The sequence below is a fragment of the Xenopus laevis genome, chromosome 8L (genome assembly GCF_017654675.1).
Source record: "Xenopus laevis strain J_2021 chromosome 8L, Xenopus_laevis_v10.1, whole genome shotgun sequence".
NCBI lineage: Eukaryota > Metazoa > Chordata > Amphibia > Anura > Pipidae > Xenopus > Xenopus laevis.
In genome coordinates, this window is record NC_054385.1 from 129495760 (window position 1) to 129518647 (window position 22888).

Below are 22888 nucleotides of genomic sequence, written 5' to 3' on the forward strand. Positions count from 1 at the left end.
GTACACCTTTAAATATTTGAATCTTTGCACCATGCGCGATGATGTAGACACACGTCAAATGAATTAGCCCTCCAGTGTTAGGCCATTCTCTAATTGAGTAGTTATTTGGTTTCTCCAAAGTATAGATTTGTGCAATCTTCATTACACTGGGCATCTTAGCAGAGGAGGGGGCTTGTGACACTGCTTGTTATCAATATACAATGCTGCTTTGACATCCTTACCCCAGTGGTTTCATTATAATTCACACTTCCAGTCTTGTACATTGAAAAATGATCATTGACTCAATGAAAATCATGGTACCATTGTGACTGGATCACAGTATGTCACACCTCTGTGAGTTTCAGTTAATATATGTGTTAAGTATGTCATGTGTATTATCACACCAGGGCGGTGACGCTAAGAGCTGATTTATTAACATTCAGATTTCCCTTTTTTGCACATGTTGTATTTTTTCTCTAAGAATTCGTTTTTTTTTTCTAATTTCTGTAAAGCTCTAAAAATTCAAGATTTATTAAGTGTAAATACATCCACACAAAACACTAAACTTCTCCAATTAAAAGCATTTGAGGCCCAGCAGAAGTAAATGGGAGCTGTGATCCTATTGTAACTTTTTATTTTAACCATTCAAACTTTTAGGGGGGTGTTTTTTCCCATAATTTTTTAAAACAAACTCGACCTAACTCCCATGCATGAATTTAGGTAATTTATAAAAAAATCAGATCGAAAAAGTCAGGTTGGAAAAAAGCTGCAACAAAATCGTGCATAAAATCAAATAGTGCAATTTTTCAATTTGACTCTAAAATCATGCAACATTGTTTATTTTACACCCTATTTCACCAGAGTTTCCTTCCTTACTGATAAGATGAAGCTACATCCTCCTCAATGTTATATCAGTGACATCATATCCTTTATGCCGGAAAGTCATTAAAGTTCTAAAAACCGCCAGTGTTTTTTCATATTTTAAAGTGGGATTGCTTCAAAAGTTAAAACTATTAGAAATTTTTGTGATAATATTTAACATTAACAGTTTTTTTTCAAGCATTTGAGAAATAAGGGGGAAAGTAATTAAAATTGCAAGTGTTGTTTAAAATTAAATTTTTGCAAACGTTTAGCACTGCTCACAATGTAAAATAATTTGTTATATTATATACCAAGCAAAGGTTAGCATTGACACCTGCTCTGAAGTTTCATTAAGTATTTTGGTGAAGAATTTTGTGATTGTGGCAATCAAGGCTGGATTTCCCTTCGGTGATGCCGTGAGGCTGCTCAGTCCTAATGCCCTCCCCTAAATTTCCGCTGCCTCACCAAAAATCCGGGCCTGGTGCCAATTTATTTGATTTATTAGATACACAGATACACTGCACATGTTTGCAAAACCCATTTGCCCGCAAACTTTGAGAGGAAGTTGTTGAGGTCTGAAATCAGTCAAACAGGACTAAAACAATAAAAATCTTGGCCACTAACATTAGCAATGGCCTTTGCAAACTTTTTTTGTGCTAACAAAATATATTACATTCCCCAATAGAGTTTATTTAAAGTTTTAATGCCACTAAAATTTGACCTTTGATAAATGAGCCTCCGAAAGACCCATAAACAGACTATACTCACTGGCTGGGTTTTAATTTTATTGAATATTAAGCATATTTGACTAATTTGACTTGGTTCATTACATTCATACTTAATCTCAGGGAGCAAGTTGATTGCAAACAAAAATTTATTGTTTCCTTCATTTTCAATGAGACTTTTCACTTTAACTCTAATAAAAAAAAAAAAAAGTTGCACTATTTTGCAGATTTTAGTTGCTGAAGTTTTTCATTCAAATGTTTTGCTTGATAAAGCTGGAATTTTGCGTTATAAATATCTATTTGAAACGCCCATGACTTATTCATGATTTTTTTTGAAGTGTGGCCAAATCAACAAAGGCAAGTTTTTCATGTTCCTTCAGAAACTGTCCCTTGTGCTGTCAGATCACTATAAATAGTCGGCACATTGTGCAAGTGTGAGGGTTTTACAATAAATCAGAGTTTAATTCTTACAGACTCTGAGCTCAGTTCTCTGGAAGGGAAGTACATCAAGTTTCGCAGAAGTTGACGTATCAGACAAGATTCTGTAAGTTGTATTTTTATATTCTGCTAAAGTGGGGCGTCTATGGCTAACTTAAGTATGGATGGGCAGGAGCCTCCAGTCAGAGCACAGGGAATAAGATGTAGGATTGGTGATGCCCTCCCTATTAATTCTCAAGTTTTACATGTGATGCTCACGGCAGGGTCCCTGGAAAAGTCCAAAGGAAATACAAATTTATGTGGAAACATCAGAGAACTCAAATATACTTTGATACAAAATGGCCTGCTTTTTTCAGTGTGCCCCTGACGAAGACCCTCCAATTTATACAGGTTTTTTTTCATGTAAATAAACCATTTCATATCAAAGTATTTTTGTGCAGCCTGTTGTTTCTCTATTATATTATAGTGCACAGGTATCAGAACTCAGAGATCCTCAGGTGTGTGCCCCTCTCTAATACCTCCCCATCCCCTTAATCCCCTTACCCACCATCTGATTGGTGCTTCAGACAGAGATCTCTGGGCTTATGTACCTGTGAGATAAGATTCCTCAGTGGCTGCTTCCTCCTCTCTTCCCATTGCCACACGGCACATAAACATGACAAGGAAACATACAGTTCATGGGAAATATTCATAAACTTATTCACTCCATGTCCTTCTTCTTTCTCTCTCACTGACCCACAGTCCCCCAAGATATTCGCTCATTACCCCTATCTACCTGCCTTCTCTTATCATAAATATACACAAGTGAGTTGTTTTCTGCCCAAATAGAGTCAATTACAGAAGGAGCAGAAGTTACTATATAATATCCCACAACCAAAGTGCAGATATTTCCAAGTGTTCATCCCTACAATGGAGGAGGCAATGGAGTGTGATATGAAATGGCAATAAATAGGTCCCCACAGCTGCCAGTTATTTGCAGTAGCTCCTGCTCTATCCGTACATGTGTGTCTGGGATCCCTTATACTGGATAAATATATCATTATAGGAACATATTGTGGTACAGAAGCTTCAGCTGATAAGAGACTAATGGAATGAATGGTACTTACAGAGTAAAGGCATCAGTACGAGGGCTGCCATGGTGTTTGCTGCCGGCACAGACTGACCAATGTCTTATTATTAAATAAGGAGGAGTTGATACTGAGCTTCCTGTTTTCTTATTAAAAATGAAACTAAATATTTTTATTCCATATTTTAAGTGTACTAACTTCTGCAAAGTGCAAGATTTATGTGCAAGTTTCTATTTTTTCCCACAGTGCTCTGTTTTTCCCAGAACTCCAGCATAGTTAAGTTTTTTTAGGAATAACATAGTGTTCATGGTAAATGGAATACAATTGTTTGGCTTTATGGGAAGTAAAGAAAGAAATGTGTGGCTGCATTGCTCAAACATGGTTTACAAGTGGTCAGTAGCAAATGTACAGGGATCCCTTGTGCCTCTGAGCATCACTCATTATATATAGATCCTTATTCACATTACTAAGTGCAATGGGCTGTTTGGTTTTTCTGCTGTATCCAATGGGACCTTTACTGCTCATTCAGGGACATCAAGTCTATAACACAATAATGTTGTCAATAAGTGCCGGTTGAGTAAAAAGGACCAGAGTAACAATATCTCACACTAATAATATGCAACACTGATCACACAAATGGTAACAGTAAATACTGGCAAGACAGAACATACTGTAAGTAACACTGAATATTGAAGATGACATCTGAGCTGGACTGCACACATCATAACCATTAAGCTGGGCATAAAATACATGTAAAAATCTGAAAGGGTCTTTTCCTGATTTGGTCCCCCACATAGAGAGCCAAAGAAGACTCATCTGATTATTTTACCCTAGGCCAGTAATTGGATTATAACCAAACTGACTATTTCCAGGCAGATATGAGTCAGGTAGGCCAATAGTTTTGCACCATACATGGGCCAATAAGATACTAATTTGCTTTCAGGGACCAATTCAACAGTTTGCCTGTGTAGAACTGGCTTTAGTTCTAACTTCCACAGATAGATAACCCCAACCCTAATCCCAACACAGACTCCATGTCTGCTTTATCTGGGTCAAGGCCATAATTATAAAGGTAGAAGAGAGTTCCATGGCACTGACTGATAAGTATGTTCATTATATCTTTATGAAAAACGTCATATTCTCAAAGTTCAAGTGGAACAAAAAAATATTTTTCTGTGGGTTCCAGTAACTTCTAATTACACCTCTGATCAGGGGTATTTCCTATTTAAGTGTTTAAATCCAGGAGTCCCAGAAGGGTGAAGATGGTCTCATCCAATGCACTTGTATCAGGTAAAAGCTGGTCAAGAATACTTAAAAGACAAAGGGAAGCGACATCATTTTGGAGAGATCCAGGTTCCTTGATATAATTTTATAACAGTTTTGCTAAACTTGTGGGTAGGACCAAATCATATAGATCGGATCACTGAACTGTAGTTTTGAGCAAAGGTCTAGTCCAGAATGTGGTTGTATGGGGTAACACAATAATACTAAATAAATCATTGAAAAAAGGCCCTTGAATTTGAGTATCAAACTGACTTATTGTTTTATAAGTTGTTTTGTATCTCTTCCCTTCTTTAATGAATTATTTCCCACCTCACCTGCAGGCTATTCCATTCTCATAGTCACATAGTTAACTTGGAATTAAAAAACAACAACTGTCCATCAAGTACAACCAGAGCCGGCCAGTCCGGCCAGACACCCCATGTTATATATGTGAATTTACGCTCACGTGCATGCATGAATTACTGCTCGTGTTCATGCGCAAATCGACATTAGTGCGAATGGATGGAGAGAGAGGGGTCTAGACTAGTGGTAGGCGGACTAGGGGTAGGCGGCAGAAAAGTTACGTGCCTGTCGCCACCACAGTTTTGCACCCTAGGCACGTGCCTACTCTCCTTACCCCTAGTTCCGGCCCTGAGTGCATCCCTTTTGTATGATCCCACCACCATATACAGTGTCAATTAAAAAGTATTTGTCCTCGTCGGCTTTTCCCCTTTCAACTTCATGTGGTGTATTATGCACCATAACATACAGATGAAGCCACTTTGGTTTGTCTGTTTGACACAGAATAACTAAACCCAGATATCCCACTTATCCCATTTAACAGAGAAAATTGCATCACAGCATGCCATCTAATTAAAGCATTTACTATTGTGAACAATGGTGCTTTGGTATGCTAATGAAAATGTTAAATGCATTAAATGAGTTAAGATGACAGTTTCTTTCCTGATCTCTCCTTCATGTTTTTCTGTCTCCTGGGAATATGTTACTTCCATCATTTTTTTGTGGTATATAGTTAGGTCCATAAATATTTGGACAGAGACAACTTTTTTTATAATTTAGGTTCTGTACAGGACCACAATGAATTTTAAATGAAACAACTCAGATGCAGTTGAACTGCAGACTTTCAGCTTTAATTCAGTGGGTTGAACAAAAAGATTTCATAAATATGTGAGGAACTAAAGCCTTTTTTTAACAGAATCACTTCATTTCAGGAGCTCAAAAGTAATTGGAGAATTGACTCAAAGGCTACTTCATGGGCAGGGGGGGGCAATTCTTTCCTTATGTCATTATCAATGAAGCAGATAAAAGTCCTGGAGTTGATTTGAGTGCTTTTATGTGGAAGATTTTGCTGTGAACAGACAACATGCGAGATCAATGGAGCTCTCCATGCAGGTGAAACAAGTCATCGTTACCTGTCGGTCAGACTGGTGGGAAACTGACCAGCAGGTGGCGGAGTTGTAACAACATTCATTTACATTAACAGCACATGTATTCTTTAATATCTTTCAATTAAAAAAATAGTCATCCTTTTTGCATTCACTTATTTTAAAGGTTTACTTATCCTTTAAAAGCAAGAGGAGGAGATAAATACAGTGAGTGTGACAGTAGGGCTATGGATCTAATAGAAGCCATATTAACCAGGGAATGCTGCTTTAAGCCAAATCCCATCATGATCCAGCTAAATTGCCTTTGGATAAGTTACACTAACTTCTTCAAATTCCTGTGTAACAATCATGTCCACCAGGACGCAGCTATAAAAGTTTTTTACCAGAAAATTCTGTAAACACCTTTCCTGTTAATATTTTGCAGGTAAAACCTTTAAAACTAATAATGGCCAGATTCAAATTAATACCTTTTGCTGAACTTAACAGAAGTCTGGAATACCCCGGTGGAATCACAGCTGGAATTTTAAATAAACACTTTTTATCGTCATCATCCCTCACCTTAATCCTAGAGAAACACAGAGAAAAGACTCTAAACACACAGTGCGACTCATCCTACAGATCCAAATGTGATACTTTCCAAAGAACCAGAGGGAATAACTTTATTTTTATCTGGGGAAACCAAAAAGTCATTTAGGTTTTATATACAGAGTTGCCACTTTTATAAATACATGTTATTAATAATAACTAGTGATGAGTGAATCTGTCCCATTTTGCTTCGCTGAAAAAATTTGCAAATCTCCAAAAAAATTTGTGAAACGCATTGACATCATGGGGTGTCAAAATAATTTTGACGTGCAACAATTTTTATGCACATTTTTGTCCTAATGTTAAGGGACGTCAAAATTATTTTGAAGCGTAATCATTTTTTTTTACATGCACAATTTTTATGTCCAAATGAATTAAAGTCAATGGGCATCAAAAAAAAAATTAGCATTTTTAGGCGCGCAACTTTTTTTTGTAGCAAATTTCTGCAATAGTTTCACAGAAAAATTCGCAGGTGGCAAAGTGCAAAGAAAAGAAATTTGCCGCTAATCCATGCCCGGTGAATACATTCACCAATCACCAATAACAATGAAATTATAATAATAATGAACATTCCTGTTTCTATTCCATGTGAGTATTTGGTGAGGAACATCTTCATGGCCTGACGGACACTGATATCATCATAGACGGAACCTTTACAAGTAAGATTCAGACATAGCAGCCATTATATAGAACATTCTCCCTCATTCCTGATCTCTCCTCCATTCTCCTCTGTCTCCTGGGAATATGTCACTGCCATTGTCTTTTTGTGGTAGAAGAGAAGACACAATATAATGATGAATATAACTCCAGACAATACCAGTCTCACTGTATTTTGCACAGCTCCTGTTTGGTTTCCATCTGGGGAAAGATAATATGAATTAATATCCTTATGGTGAACAAACTGATATTAAGGAAAATTATCGGTACCAAGGCCTTGAAGATGCTGAGGTATTCCAAATAACTTAAAGAATTAGGTAAATCTTCTTTGAGAACATATTAACAAATAAATAAATGTATGGACACGATGCCCATATGATTCCAGTGATCCGTTGAGAACCATGCCTAAATGCTATTTATTGTATTGTGAATCATGGAAGAAGCACAACATAGAAAATGAATAAATCTGCTCCTGAGTTTAGTATTCCAAAGGGGAATGGTTTGCTCCAACCCCAATAAAACAGCAGTTTCAGGCAAAAAGACACCCAGCACACAATCTTGGCATGACATTTCTGCCCCAGTAGGAATTGTAGCTCAGGGATATCACTTGTTACTGTAAGAGCCCAATATAAACATTAATGTGCAGTGGGTTTGAGTGAAGCATCTGGCACAAGCAGCCACATTATTTCCCCAATAAAGAATGAAATGAATGATTTGTGTTCCTTGTGTGCAACAACTTTGTCAATAAAGTCTGATTCTGCTTTAGTTAAACATATGGATATTTCTGATTAAACACTTGTTTACTTACAGTTAGAGGCGCTTGTTTAGCTACAGAGACCTGTCTCTTGCTGGAGTTCTTACAACAACATATTAAACTAGAATCAACTACTACAAGTTAACCTACTATATGGAAAATATTGAAGCTGTTTAGCACCTGACACCTGAAAAGTAATTTAAACAACAGGTGTAGCACTCTACTTTTGTGTGGAATTCCCTTCAGGAGCTGCAGTATTTCTGGTCAGGTGATCTCTTCCTGTTACAGTTAGAGCTGCAGTATTTATGGTCAGGTGATCTCTTCCTGTTACAGTTAGAGCTGCAGTATTTCTGGTCAGGTGATCTCTTCCTGTTACAGTTAGAGCTGCAGTATTTCTGGTCAGGTGATGTCTTCCTGTTACAGTTAGAGCTGCAGTATTTCTGGTCAGGTGATCTCTTCCTGTTATAGTTAGAGCTGCAGTATTTCTGGTCAGGTGATCTCTTCCTGTTGCAGTTAGAGCTGCAGTATTTCTGGTCAGATGATCTCTTCCTGTTACAGTTAGAGCTGCAGTATTTATGGTCAGGTGATCTCTTCCTGTTACAGTTAGAGCTGCAGTATTTATGGTCAGGTGATCTCTTCCTGTTACAGTTAGAGCTGCAGTATTTCTGGTCAGGTGATGTCTTCCTGTTACAGTTAGAGCTGCAGTATTTCTGGTCAGGTGATCTCTTCCTGTTATAGTTAGAGCTGCAGTATTTCTGGTCAGGTGATCTCTTCCTGTTGCAGTTAGAGCTGCAGTATTTCTGGTCAGATGATCTCTTCCTGTTACAGTTAGAGCTGCAGTATTTATGGTCAGGTGATCTCTTCCTGTTACAGTAAGAGCTGCAGTATTTCTGGTCAGGTGATCTCTGAGGCAGCACCCAGACCATCACAAAATGTCAGCTCAGGGTAAGAGATGTAAAAGGGCAATATTAACTTAAATATATATTCCAGTTTTGGAAGATTTGTTAATATACCACTTACTATGATATAAACTCTCTTGCACAACTATTCATTTTCATGGTATAGTTTTCCTTTAAGAGCAAGAAGAAATTGTACATGAGACAGTGGTTTCCTTAGGGAATGTGAGATCTTGGAAGATAGATTCAAAGAAAAAGACAATGTTACCTGTTGGGTGAAGGAAGCTAAGGTCCTAGCTATGGGCAAGACAAATCAGATCAACTTTAAAGCAACTCTGGTAGGGATAAACCACCCTGTTTTCATATGAAACATAATGATAACTCAAATAGGGTTAAAACATCTTTGTTCTGTCCTCACTACGTGTTACCCTGGGGTTGTGTGCAGCTTGATATTCAGCCAATTTCCTTCCTTCATGAATTCACCGAGACAGATTAATGAGATTCAGTTTAATCAACAAAGGGGAAGGTGTGAGGCTGAAGAAAATAAAAAACAGGGTTTAGTGAAGCTGTACAGTATGGCATAGCTTCAGAAAATACAGTAAACACTGTATAAAGTACATTGAATAGTGATGAGCGAATCTGTCCTGACAAATTTTTACGCGTGCAATTTTTTTTCTCACTCCAAATGCATTAAAGTCAATGGGCGTTATTGCTGTGGCCACTTTTTTTGTCTCTGCAACTTTTTTTGTTGCGGCAGTTTCATTAAAAAAATGTGTGGTTGGCTAAATATGCAAAACTAACTAAATAACTAAATACACATAAGGTGGAAAGCATCTGTGAAAGAGTAAGGCCTAGATGCCTGGTCGTTTATAGGGTGCCATATAACAGTTACATACAAAGAAAGTACAAAAGGGAAATAACTATTTATATTTCTAAACCAGAGCTGAGGATAAGTACTACCTACCAACGATGCTACCATGAGTCTGGAAGGATAGAAATAGTGTAGAAGGAATAATACCTGGGCTGTTAACAGTATGAAGATGAGAGCAATACTAATCATTTCCTGAATTATACATGGTCATATGGTGGGGGTATGGAAAGTAAAGAAAAAGAATTTTCATAACAATAAATATAAACCACTAGTTAAACCAGTAGGTGGTGCTATGCAAACAATCAACCACTGCTGGGGGCATAACAATCTTATATAAGGCACACTTTGAGTACTGATCCCATGTTAGATGAATACGTCAATTTATAAAAAACAAGAACTTTGAAGAACATGCTGTCCCCCTGTAATATGGGCAAGAAATTGCAAGACTGAAGGTCATTTGGTCTAAATGACAAGTGTAAATGTGCTAATATGAATAAAAATTATGTATCTTGCCACTTTGTGTTGTCCATATGTTGCAATTAACCACATGAAGCTCATTGAACTTCTATTCCTTACATGTTGTACATAACTGGATGTTTGTGAGTGGCCTTTTTGGTTTCTTTTGACCTCTTAATAAACAAATTACACCTTATGGGGCTTTATATAGTTTATAGGGGTTATGTACTAAAATCTGACCAAACTGAAATCCACAATTTACCCTTATGTATCATATCATCATACAAAACCCAGCACAGACAATAATATCTTCAAATTGCAAATAGGACCTCTGCCATTGACTTCTACAGGACCTCAACAGGTTGAAGATGGAGTATTTTCAGATTCTGACTTTTTGCAGCCTCGCGGTATAATAAACCTCAAAAAAATTGATTTTTCTTCCACTTAAAATTGAATTGTATAGTAAAAAAAACCTTGAGTTTATACATTTGGTCACTAATAAATACTAATAATTTATAACTCCCTATATGTGATATGTGACTTCATGGTGGAGTATTTGAACATTCCCACGCATATGATGATGGAGTGAATCAGAGCACCGTGTTTCCCCATATTTTTTTAAATTGCCCTGTTTTTGGTTGAAATTTTGTGAGTAGGCTGAACCACTGCAGCTCTGTAGTCTCCCTGTGTGAGCTGAGCTCTGTGTCACATGTTATGGTCATGTGATCTCCTTCTGTCCAAGGGTATTGATTCAGAGGTACTTGTGGGGTGCTAAACAGCTCTGTAACTAAATAAATAATAAATGTTTTTCATGTCAGTCTGTGAACTCTTATATCTTTGGAACAGCAGCTTTACCATTAGTGGGTACATCTTTGTAACACTACCAGCTGGATTTTGTACCTCACAGGTATAATTCCAAGAATCCTATAGGATTCCTATAGCTGAGCTGAGGGGACTCCATATTGGTTGGATAAACTGAATCTCTGCAAATTGTGCCCATTTCTGTAGAAAACCCCGATGATATTTATTGCCCATAGACAGTGATGAGTGAATTTATTCACCAGGCATGTATTTGGAGCGAATTTCAAAGTTTCACTGACCGCAAATGTTTTTGCAAAACTGCTGTGAAAATTCAACGACGCATCAAAATTATTCAGATGCCCATTGACTTTAATGCATTTGGACAAAATAGTCGCACGTATAAAAAGTTTTAAAATTTTGTCACCCATTGACTTCAATGCCTTTTTTGCAAATTTTTCACTCTTTCGTGGATTTTTTCGCCATTTCATGAATTTTTAAGTAAAGCAATATGGGACAGATTCGACCATCACTACCCATAAAGTATTGATCCAACTTAGGGGCAAATTCACTAAGTGCCTAAGCGCCGAACGCTAGCGTTAATTCCCTAGCGTTTGGCATTTTCGTTACTGCGCAAATTCACTAACGAACGCTGGCGTAGTTTCGCTAGTGTTACTTCGCACCCTTACGCCTGGCGAATTTTCACTAGCGACGTAACTACGCAAATTCACTAACGCGCAGTGTACTGAACGCTACCTTTTACGCTAGACTTCCTTCATCACCTCAGACCAGGCGAAGCGCAATAGAGTAGATAGGGATTGTTTCAAAAAAAGGCAAAATGTTTTATAAGCCCCAAAAAACGCTGGCGTGTTTTCTACATTATGGGTGATAGGCTGAAAAAGATCGAAAAATTTTTTGGGGCTCCCCTCCTTCCCCCCTACATTTCCTGACTCATGGCAACTTACCTAGACAGTGGGCACATGCGTAGGGCAAAATAACATTTTTATTTGATGTTTTGAAGCTTTTCTAGCCATTTGTAGTGCTGATACGTATTCCTCCATTGAAATTTGAATTTGGCACCGTATGCAAATTAGCCTTCACTAGCGTAACTTCGCTTTACTTAGCGAATCAACGCTAGCGCAACTTCGCAATCTTACGCTACCCCTGAGCGCAACTTCGGATTTTAGTGAATTTGCGGAGCGCTGGCGAAACTACGCCTGGCGAAGTGTGGCGCAACTTCGAATCTTAGTGAATTTGCCCCTTAGTGAGACTAGGAGGCTGAAATTATGTAATTGTGGGAGAGGTAGTGTAGCCCCTGTGGGTGACAGTGTATCATGTAGATCAGTGATCCCTAACCAGTAGCTCACGAGCAACATGTTGCTCACCAACCCCTTGTATGTTGCTCCCAGTGCTTTCTTTTAAATTCCAGGTTTGGAGGCAAGTTTTGGTTGTATAAAAACCTGGTGTACTTCCAAATAGAGCCTCCTGTAGTCTGCCAGTCCAATCACCAAATAGCCAATCACAGCCCTTATTTGGCACCCAGGAACTTTTTGCATGAATATGTTGCTCCCCAATTCTTTTTATTTTTGAATGTGGCTCATAGGTAAAAAAGGTTGGGGACCCTTGATGTACAGTAGATCATTAGGGATGTCGCGGACTGTTCGGCGGCGAACTTGTTCGCGCGAACATCGGCTGTTCGCGTCCGCCGCAAGTTCGCGAACGGCGCGCGACGTTCGCCAATAGGCGTTCGCGTCAAAATCGTTCGACCATTCGACCATTCGATCGCTAAAATCGAACGATTTTCGTTCGATTCGAACGAAAATCGTTCGATCGAACGATTAAAATCCTTCGATCGTTCGAATCGAACGATTTTCGGATGTTCGAAGTTCGCGAACTGTTCGCATTTTTTGCCGGTGTTCGCGAACGGCGTTCGCGAACACATTATCGGCGGTTCGCTACATCCCTATAGATCATGAGATCATGTACCAAAGGGTAAATAGAAGTTTGGTATCAGAGTATCAGGTAGTTGTTCCACCTTGGATTTCTTTAGGAAGAGGGTATTGTGGGTGGAAGGGAAAGCTCACCTCCATACATTCACAAATTTAGTGGCCAGATAATAAAAATATATATTGGGTGCTGCCAAACAACCTCCATCCACTGTGTATTGCAGAGAGAGTAAATATATTGAAGGTGCAAAGGTGGATCAGTAGAGGGTGGTAACCAATGAACTAAGAGAAAAACCCTCGGGGTATCAAAACTGGGGGCTGTCTAAACAAGTAAACACATTTGGCAAGCGTAATCATTTTATATAAGTTGATTCTATCAAGTGTTGTTAGTGGGAGATTGCTCCAAACTTACGGCTTAGTCTCTAGAAGGGTCAATAAGAGGACAATGTTTAGCTCCAGGTATTTGTATGGGTTTTGGAGAACTTTTAACTTTTAGGGCTATTCCACACGGGGAGATAGCCACGCGTTTGCGGTCGCGGCGACAAAGCGCCGCGCCAGTCGCCGCGACCGGCGCAGGCGACAGTTTTGTATGGGCGCCTATGTAAAAACGCCTGTGCTAACCACACGAGGCGATGCGCTTTTCAACAGTCGCCTGAAAATGCCTCGCCAGGCTTTTTCAGGCGACTGTTGAAAAGCGCATCGCCTCGTGTGGTTAGCACAGGCGTTTTTACATAGGCGCCCATACAAAACTGTCGCCTGCGCCGGTCGCAGCGACTGGCGCGGCGCTTTGTCGCCGCGACCGCAAACGCGTGGCTATCTCCCCGTGTGGACTAGCCCTAAAGGCTACTGCCTTTTGAAGTGGTTTTTCTTTCTTTTTTAATCAATGTGGTTATGTTATGGTGGCGATTAAGGGTCTAATTGCTCAAGTTCATTCTCATACTTGTCCCTATTACATCTGTTCTATACAAACTCTAAGGGGCCGTTGATTTGTGTTTTTTTAGGCAAAGTCAGTTCCTTCACAGTTTAGGGCATTGTTAACATACAAGACCACAGTCCTGGTTACCCTGTCTTCTCCAGCTTTGTGGTGTCCCAGGGATATAAAACATTAGGCAGCAGTTTTGGGACAATTCCACCATTTTTAATTAAATTTTCTCTCCTTTTTCTCATGAACTTGAGCAAATTGGTTGAATAATTTATCCTAATATATATAAATATATATATATAAACGGTTACTGATTCCTCTTCTACTTATTTATTAGAATCAATTTGGGAAGTAAATCCTATTAATTTCCTATTGAACTGCACTTTAGATTGATTATTATCAAATTAGTTGATGAATTTTAATGAATTGATTTATGCACTTTAGGTTCACAATTAAGGAATTATTATCTATTAAGCCTTGGAAGAAATCAATAGATTGTCTTTTTAATTAGAATTATCAATTATCTCAATCAATGAATTGGTATGATTGCACTGCACTTTAGATATATAATTGAATTATAAGCATTTGCATTTTGTACACCATTATGGTGGGGTAATTAGTGTCATTACAACTAAGAATTAATTGATGTGTTACTTACAAATAGAAGAGAAATAGTTTTTAAGTAACTCTTTAAATGTGAAAACTGGTTACAAGTGGGTTCCTTTTCATTTCTCTAAAAAGGATTTGGTGAACTGTAAACAAAAGTTATTTAAAAGTGGAGGATCACTGTAAATCTGCCTGAAAATGATGTGCATCTCCATGAAAGGAGTCAATAGGGAAGATCAGAGATTTATTGCAGTTTAGTGTCAAACTGGAGTAACCTTATTATATGGGCCATTGGATTATGATATAAGGCAGGGACCCATTTTCTGAAATTGGTTACAATGACTATTTTTGTTAAAGTGGCCCAAAATAAATTCCATTCAACAGAGTCAAATGCTTTTTCATTATCCAATGTGATCAATATCAATGGTCAGAATTCTCATGTTCTGCTACAAAATACTGGTTGCTTTAAGCAATTATTTCTGGTTGCTTAAAAACACTGTGTCACTTATATTGCTATTGTAACTGTTAATAAATCATGATTATTTTTTTTTGCCACTGGCCCCATCTGAATGATTTAGGCCTTACAGAGCTCACATCATTTAATCAGTTTAAGTGAACAACTAAACGTTTTATCTGCAGCCATATTATAGGAATGGAGTAACATTCAAATATTGGCAATAATATTTCAATTTGATTAGTTTGCAAATAAAATAATAATGATCCTTGCTCACCCTGTATCTCAACAGTCATAACATTACTCCTCTTCCTCACACTGCCGGTTGGAGTTTGTACCTCACAGGTATAATTCCCAGAATCCTCCAGCTGAGCTGAGGGGACTCCATATTGGTTGGATAAACTGAATCCCTGCACATTGTGCCCATTTCTGTAGAAAACAAACTGCAGCTCTGTAGTCTCTCTGTGTGGGCTGAGCTTTGTGTCACATGTTATGTTTATTTGATTTCCTTCTGTCCAAGAGTATAGATCCACAGTTATTTGGGGGGTACTGAACAGCTCTGTAACATGAAAAAGAGAATAGGAAAATATAACAAAATTCAATAAAAAATACGTTTGTGTATATATTCATTTGTCCGACACTAATGAGCATTAGAATAATATCTTGCACATGCACTAGTATATATGTAGTAGCATATCTGGCTTTGTTACATTGGATGTTTTGTTGAAGTTTACATCTAATGTAAATCCCCTCCTTTGTAATTTTAAAAGTGCATAAATATAGCCGACACATTGATATTAACCTTACCAGACTCCAAGAATGCTTTGATCAGCGCTCCGCAACGGTAACAGAGGTTTGATGACTCCTTTAGAAGCAAATAGATGTGTTTCCATTGAGTCTCAGACCAATTAGAGGAAACACTGTACCCACAGATTTGTTCTTTCTCTGGGTCCATGGGAATCCCAAATGGGTAAAGCCCACCATATTGCAATATTCTGTGACAGGTACAGTTGGAAAATATCCCCAGCCTTTCTACCTTTTATCTTTCTTCCCCATATAATTATATTCGCACCAAGCACCATTTTTGGTCTGATAAATGACAATAAACATTCCCTACTCTGTAAAGTGTAACTGATGCGCTGTGGGAGGGATGTGTTTCTATTGGTCCAAATGTGTTATGGGTAAATCTTTGGTGTCATGTTGTTCCTCTTTGGATGCTACTCTACAAAGGAGGTGGATGATGGTGAAGAGCTGAGCTTTCAGCCATTTCCCTAAACGGAGTGAACTCTAATGCTTAGTCCCTACTTCTGGGCAATTAATACTTGATTCTAATTAAACTCAACACTCCTCGGTGGAGCCTCAGCTGCTCGGATAAATAGCCCAACTATCTGTCACTCGTAGAGTGATCTTTGAAAGTGAGCAGCCTGTCTTACTTCCAAGTACAACTCTTCCTGCCTGCTCAGGTGAGGGGATTGGCAAAATGGACCCTGAACATGTGTGTTCAGCTTTTATATTAGAACACAGTGCCATTTAATGGCTAAACCCAGGATAATTAGGGGTCATGCTTTGAGTCGGGAAATGAAATCTAGCTCACGTATAAAAGAAGGGGCCCTTAAGTGTCCAAACTGTAGGGGAATGCAATATAAATGGGGAATACTTTTTTCAATCCCATACATTAATATGAGTTTATATACAAAACTATAAGAAGTCACACTGTCAAGACATGAGGTTGCTGAATGCCTGACCATTATACATGCTTGTTTTGCTTGTAACTGTATGATTTGATAGATTACTAGGTTAAGAGTGGATGACCAATTCTGTAAATACAATGGAAGACCTGCTATTAGGGTGTAGTCTGTCCATTGTTTCTGACATCACAACAGTATCACAGTCCCCCATGAGGGACAAAGAGTAAGGACAAGCTCCAGTAAACTCATCCTGATGGGAGTAAATTGCTCACTTCTAAGATGCCATGGATATCTGCTTTATATCACTCAACTTACTCTTCCTTTGCTAGAGGGATTGTTGATGCTTAATACGAGAAATTGTTAATTTGTGCTTAAAAAAAGTATTACAGATTCGGAGGGTTGTTTTATAGTTACACATTGTATTGTAAATGGCACATTGTATATTATGGTTAACTTACCCTTGATGGGTTGCTGTTGTCTCTTATAGAGAAAATCAATATATGTGGTTTCACTCATCTAATGGCTCTAAATACTAGACTTGTTTTACTGGATAACCAGATCCCCTGACATTCCAAGACAATATGTTAACTGCAGTCATAGTCGATGACTTAAGGTTCTGCATTGAAGATGGGACAATGGGAGCAACATCCAAGTTGAACAAAGGTCAAATTCCATGAAATATAAATATTATAAAAAAAAATATCCACAGCCTTTCTTTCTTTTATCTTTCTTCCCCATATAATTATATTCGCACCAAACACCATTTTTGTTCTGATAATATATTTACCACAAAAATAAAAGTCCCCTACTGTGTAAAGTGTAACCTATGTCCGGAGGAAGGAATGTGTTCCAATTGGCCCAAGTGTGTTATGGGTAAATCTTTGGTATCATGCTCTTTTCTCTTTGGATGCTACGTCACAAAGGAGGTGGATGATGGTGAAGAGTCTGAGCTTTCAGCCTTTTCCCTTAATGGAATGAACTCTAATGCTTAGTACTGACTTCTGGGCAATTAGTACTCGGGATTCGAATTCCACTCAACACTCCTCGGTGGAGCCTCAGCTGCTCAGATAAATAGCCCAACTATCTGTCACTCCTAGAGTGATCTATAAAAGTGAGTAACCTGTCACTAGCTAGACCTGACCGGACTAAATTCCAAGTACAACCCTTCCTGCCTGCTCAGGTGAGGGGATTGGCAAAATGGACCCTGAGCAGCTGTGTTCAGCTTTTATATTAGAACAAAGTGCCCTCTAATGGCTAAACTCAGGATAATTAGGGGTCATGCTTTGAACCAGGAAATTGAATTTAGCTCCTGTATAAACGATTGGGCCCTTATGTGGCCAAACTTTAGGGAAATGCAATATAAATGGGGAATACATTTATCAGTTCCCTACATTAATATGAGTTTATATACAAAACTAGAAAAAGTCACACTGTCAAGACCATGAGGTTGCTGGAGGCCGGACAATTATACATGCTTGTTTTGGTTGTTACTGTATGACTGTACAATTGGTTATATTATTTTATTCTACAGAATGATAGCAGAAAGCCCTGGAGTGTTAGCTCAACATAGATTTATAATTACCATAGATCGCAGACTATTTCAGACATATTGGTTACTGCAGGTTCCATTTTTTAAGGTCTAATTCACATATCTGCTATCATTTTACTCCAAAGTCCTAATCCCTAACACTCAGGCCCGGACTGGTAATCTGTCAATTCGGGCAATTGCCCGAGGGGCCGCTCTACCCTGCTTTCAAGTGGGCCGCCCCTGCCTAATTAGATCCGGTGCTAGGTGCTCTTGCCTGCGTGAAATTTTAAATAAAGAAACTTACTCAAACACTTCACCATTACTCCCCTCTTGAAACGCTGCATTTAAAAGAGTGATATAATTATTGTTTTCGCACACTATTGTTAGCAACTTTGGCCACATCTGAGACTTTGCCACCGCCGCCATTTTAAACTCGCTGCGTCACTTCCCCCCCCCCAGCACCTCATCGATACTGCACATGAGCCTCCCTAAGACCCTGGGATGTAATAAATCAGGCGCACGTACAAGTAAAAAAAAGCAAGCGTTTTTTTCTGTAAAAATAAATGCTTTATTAATACAGACCTCAGTCAGACAGACAGACCAGAACGCTGCTGAGAAAGTTGTGTGCTAGCAGTGTCCACCAGCTCCTACATTGCTAATGAAGCGAGCAAGTATAGGAGCTTCAAAGCTTCCCTTCTCCTGGGGCATCTCCATAACAACGGAACAGCATGAGCTACAGCAGGCAGGAGCAGAAAGGTCAGCGATGACGCTTGTCAGTCACATGACCCAAACATCCGCGCTACGCCGTGGAAAGCTTAAGCAGTAGTGCGCATGATCAGTGCTCCACAGAAAAGAAGTGCGCATGCGTGTGCCCTAAGAAGATTTTATGGCCTGCAGCAAAGGTACACTTGGCAGAAATAACTCACAAATTGCAGGAAAAAATTATGTAAATATATTTACATTATATGGGCAATAATTAGAGATTTTTTTTCTTTCTTTCTTCTCCTTTAATCACTGACACCAGCATACACTGTGGGGTCACCTAATTATACTATCTTTAAAAGAATCCCTGACCCTTGACGTGCTTCACATAAACCTGTCATCCTCCCCCACTCTCTGGCATGACACTCACTAATGTAAAGTTCGAGCAGAGAGAGAGAGAGAAGGACAGGGCTGCACAAACTTTGAATTTGTCGGTGGGAATTTTTATCACCTCACCACATACTGGTTTAGAAGACTGAGAATTTGCACTTAATTACATTAATTAAAAATGTCACTACAGTGTACCATATAAAGACACAAGGCTGCAGGGAACTCTGAGTATCACTCGTTTATTATAAGGGATAATGTACCCCCTACTGTAAATGATAAGGATATTAGAAGTCATTGAGGGGTTGTTCTGTGACCATATAAAGGCACAAGGCTGCAGGCTGAGTTATACAGGGAACTCTGAGTATCACTCGTTTATTATAAGGGATAATGTACCCCCTACTGTAAATGATAAGGATATTAGAAGTCACTGAGGGGTTCTGTGACCATATAAAGGCACAAGGCTGCAGGCTGAGTTATACAGGGAACTCTGAGTATCACTCATGTATTATAAGGGATAATGTACCCCCTACTGTAAATGATAAGGATATTAGAAGTCACTGAGGGGTTGTTCTGTGACCATATAAAGGCACAAGGCTACAGGCTGAGTTATACAGGGAACTCTGAGTATCACTCATGTATTATAAGGGATAATGTACCCCCTACTGTAAATGATAAGGATATTAGAAGTCACTGAGAGGTTGTTCTGTGACCATATAAAGGCACAAGGCTGCAGGCTGAGTTATACAGGGAACTCTGAGTATCACTCATGTATTATAAGGGATAATGTACCCCCTACTGTAAATGATAAGGATATTAGAAGTCACTGAGGGGTTGTTCTGTGACCATATAAAGGCACAAGGCTGCAGGCTGAGTTATACAGGGAACTCTGAGTATCACTCATGTATTATAAGGGATAATGTACCCCCTACTGTAAATGATAAGGATATTAGAAGTCACTGAGGGATTGTTCTGTGACCATATAAAGGCACAAGGCTGCAGGCTGAGTTATACAGGGAACTCTGAGTATCACTCATGTATTATAAGGGATAATGTACCCCCTACTGTAAATGATAAGGATATCAAAATATAAATATACTGTATAAAATATGCGTGCATATACGTTAAACACAAGCATGCATTTATGTGTGGGCTGCTTTGATTTTTTTGCCGGGGCTGCTTTTTACTCCCAGTCCGGCCCTGCTAACACTACATATACAGTGATATCTGACTGGTCAAATAAACTAGCAATGCATTTTTATGTATATGTCCTGGAAATATAGAAGTTGTGACTATCTTGTAACCCAGAGGAAAGGCAATGCCCTTGGCACTGGAGTAACTAAATCTCTGTATCTGTGGTTAGCAGTTTCTGATGCTCTCAGTCTTATAATATATATTGTTTTTCTTGTTTATAAATCTATTGTTATTCATTTTGTGATTATACAGAAAACAATAGGCTGCTGATCCCCATGAATATGATAATTAGTCCCCAATACTGCACCTAAATGTGGGGTGAATGGAGACTGAAGGAAACAATGCAGAGCTGAGGGCAGAATGAAGACTTACACTGAGCTTTAGTCCATTTTAAAAATTGCTGGAGAAAATGTTGTTAAAAATTGTATTTTTCTTCTTCATTTTTGTCATTGTAATGTCATATTCGCAAACGTGTCTGTAAACTGTTCTTTCTTTTGCCAGAATATGAAAAGTAGCAGTTGAGTGGCAGATTTCTGCTTGGGAATATGGAGATTGTATTTACACAAGTTTTAACACCACTTTCCTAAAATCCTTCCTCCACTTTTGATTGATTCCCCCCATTGTGTTTATGGGTTTTTCTCCCATCATGAGAATGAATAGGATCATGTTGTACATTCTGTCCCTCACTCCTGTCCAACTGCCCTCAGTGTCCCATTCTGTTCCATCAGATCTTACCTGAGACTGAGATGTAACGACTGGTTGTTTTATAATTTCCATAAGTTGTGTCTCCATTAAGTATTTCACTTTCACACTTGTAAGTACCAGACGCAGAAACATCCACTCTTCCTATGTGTAACTCAGACTCACTGACTGGGGACTCAATGATCTTATTGTCCATGTAAAATACTGTGTTCCTTGTCTTATATCCAGTCCGACAGTGACACCTGAGAGACAGGGAGTCTCCTTCATAAACATCAGGGGGCGCCTGCAGGATGAGATCATCTGAAATAAAAGAAGAAACACATGAGGTAAAGAAAACACTAAAGAGTAAATATACTGCCCTTTTTGACCTGAACTCATTCAGTTGGGTTTCTTAAATAAAGGTACATCCACTGTCTGATCTTCCAGATATAAATACTAATGTATGTTTTACACAAATATACTTAATTCCACTTATTAATAGCAAACCATTATTACTACTGACCATTTCCCAACATCCCTTAGGCTCACAGTGTAATGCAAACACTTACTCACTTTGTTCCATTTCCATTGTGAAGTGATGGATTCTGGTACCTGAAGTCCATCTGTTTATTAGAGAATCAGTGCCGCACCCAATATGGAAACCAGAGGGGAGTCCAAGAATCCATCACTTCACATTGGAACAAGATGAGGGAAATCATTAGTGTGTGAGACTAAGGGGAGGTATGAAACTGACTAACACACAGACACTCTGTCATGGTTTATGTTGTATATCAGATTTGTCTGTGTAAAATAAAATGTGTAATTAGTTCTGGTAGTTCAGACAGTTTTTATGCACTTTTGTATATAACCCTCAACTGAATTGCTGTAGCTGTAGCTCATGTCAAAAATGGGGATATATTTCCCTTTAAGGAACATTAATATACCTTAATCTTAAAATTTCAGATGCTGGAGTTTGATTACTGGGGCAATTTGGCAACCAGATTAAACCTGAGGTTGTCATATATTGTTTTTAGTGTCTGTTATCACATTTTATTCATCTTCCCATCAGTCAGTTTAGCACATTCTGGTTGCTAGGGTAAAATGCACACTAACTACCTAACAACAGCAGATTAAATACCAAAGTGGAGAACAACAAAGCAAAAATAAAATTGTAATTTCACAAAGAATAATAAAGAGAAGACTAGTTGCATTGTTCATTATGCCTGCATTATAAAAGTATATTTCAAGCTAAACTGTCCCTTTAAGAGCTTCTCTGCCATCACATATTTTATTGGCAATGTGGCCCTTAGATAAACAGGATATTTGGGGCCCCTTGTGACCCACTAAGTGACAGAAAGTATTACTTTACAGGGATCTTGAATGAAGGTGGTCAGTACAACTGTATCCTCCATGAACCCCTCACACAAATTCACAAATAGCCCCTTAAAGACTGTGAGGACAGACAGTGTGACTCTGGGACTGTAAGGTGTGATTATTCAGACGGGGCCAAGTCAATAAACACAACTCCTGATCTCCTGCACTGATGTCATACAAAGATAATTTTCTGAAACTTATGCGCGAAAGAGGCGATTCATGTCAAGGTGGAGAAACTATCCCTGAACAGAGGCGGGGGCCTTCGACACCACCTGTCTGCTACATACAATGCTGTTCTAACATCTGTACCCCGGCGGTTTCAGAACACTTCACACATCCTTTCATCTCACAAGTAACGCCTGTATCTAGGAGTTGCATGACACATTGGATAATCCTATCACAGTAACTACACAGAATCTACACCTCTGTGAATTTCTTCAGATGTCACCTCCTTGAAGAGTTACAATGGGCCATTGTGATTGGATTAGTGGAAGAGTTTATATGCCGAGAATTTCCCACACCAGTCAGTTGAACTGAAGAAGCTGCTCGGATGAGTAGTGAAACGTCTTCATTGATTACTCAGCAAGTCCAGTTGTTTTTAGATTGACCTATACTAGATATAACATGACCTGGATGAATGAAAATCTTCA

At 38.7% G+C, this 22888-nt stretch overlaps 2 protein-coding genes across 2 annotated transcripts in view; both read right to left on the reverse strand.

The window, feature by feature from the left end:
* Positions 1–3165, reverse strand: part of LOC121397241 (low affinity immunoglobulin gamma Fc region receptor II-like) — a 28193-nt gene extending 25028 nt beyond the window's left edge. The window contains exon 1 of the mRNA XM_041573707.1: positions 3110–3165. Within this exon, the coding sequence (XP_041429641.1) occupies positions 3110–3140 (31 nt within the window). The 5' untranslated portion in view covers positions 3141–3165. The remainder of the gene's footprint in view (positions 1–3109) is intronic.
* A 3582-nt stretch (positions 3166–6747) lies between these two features.
* On the reverse strand, positions 6748–21453 carry LOC121397349 (Fc receptor-like protein 5). The gene is made up of 4 exons (XM_041573987.1): positions 21438–21453; positions 20919–21185; positions 14962–15243; positions 6748–7182 (listed from the first exon to the last, which is right to left on the reverse strand). The coding sequence occupies exons 1-4, from the start codon at positions 21451–21453 to the stop codon at positions 7007–7009; spliced, it is 741 nt and encodes a 246-aa protein (XP_041429921.1). The 3' UTR covers positions 6748–7006.
* Positions 21454–22888: the final 1435 nt, after the last annotated feature.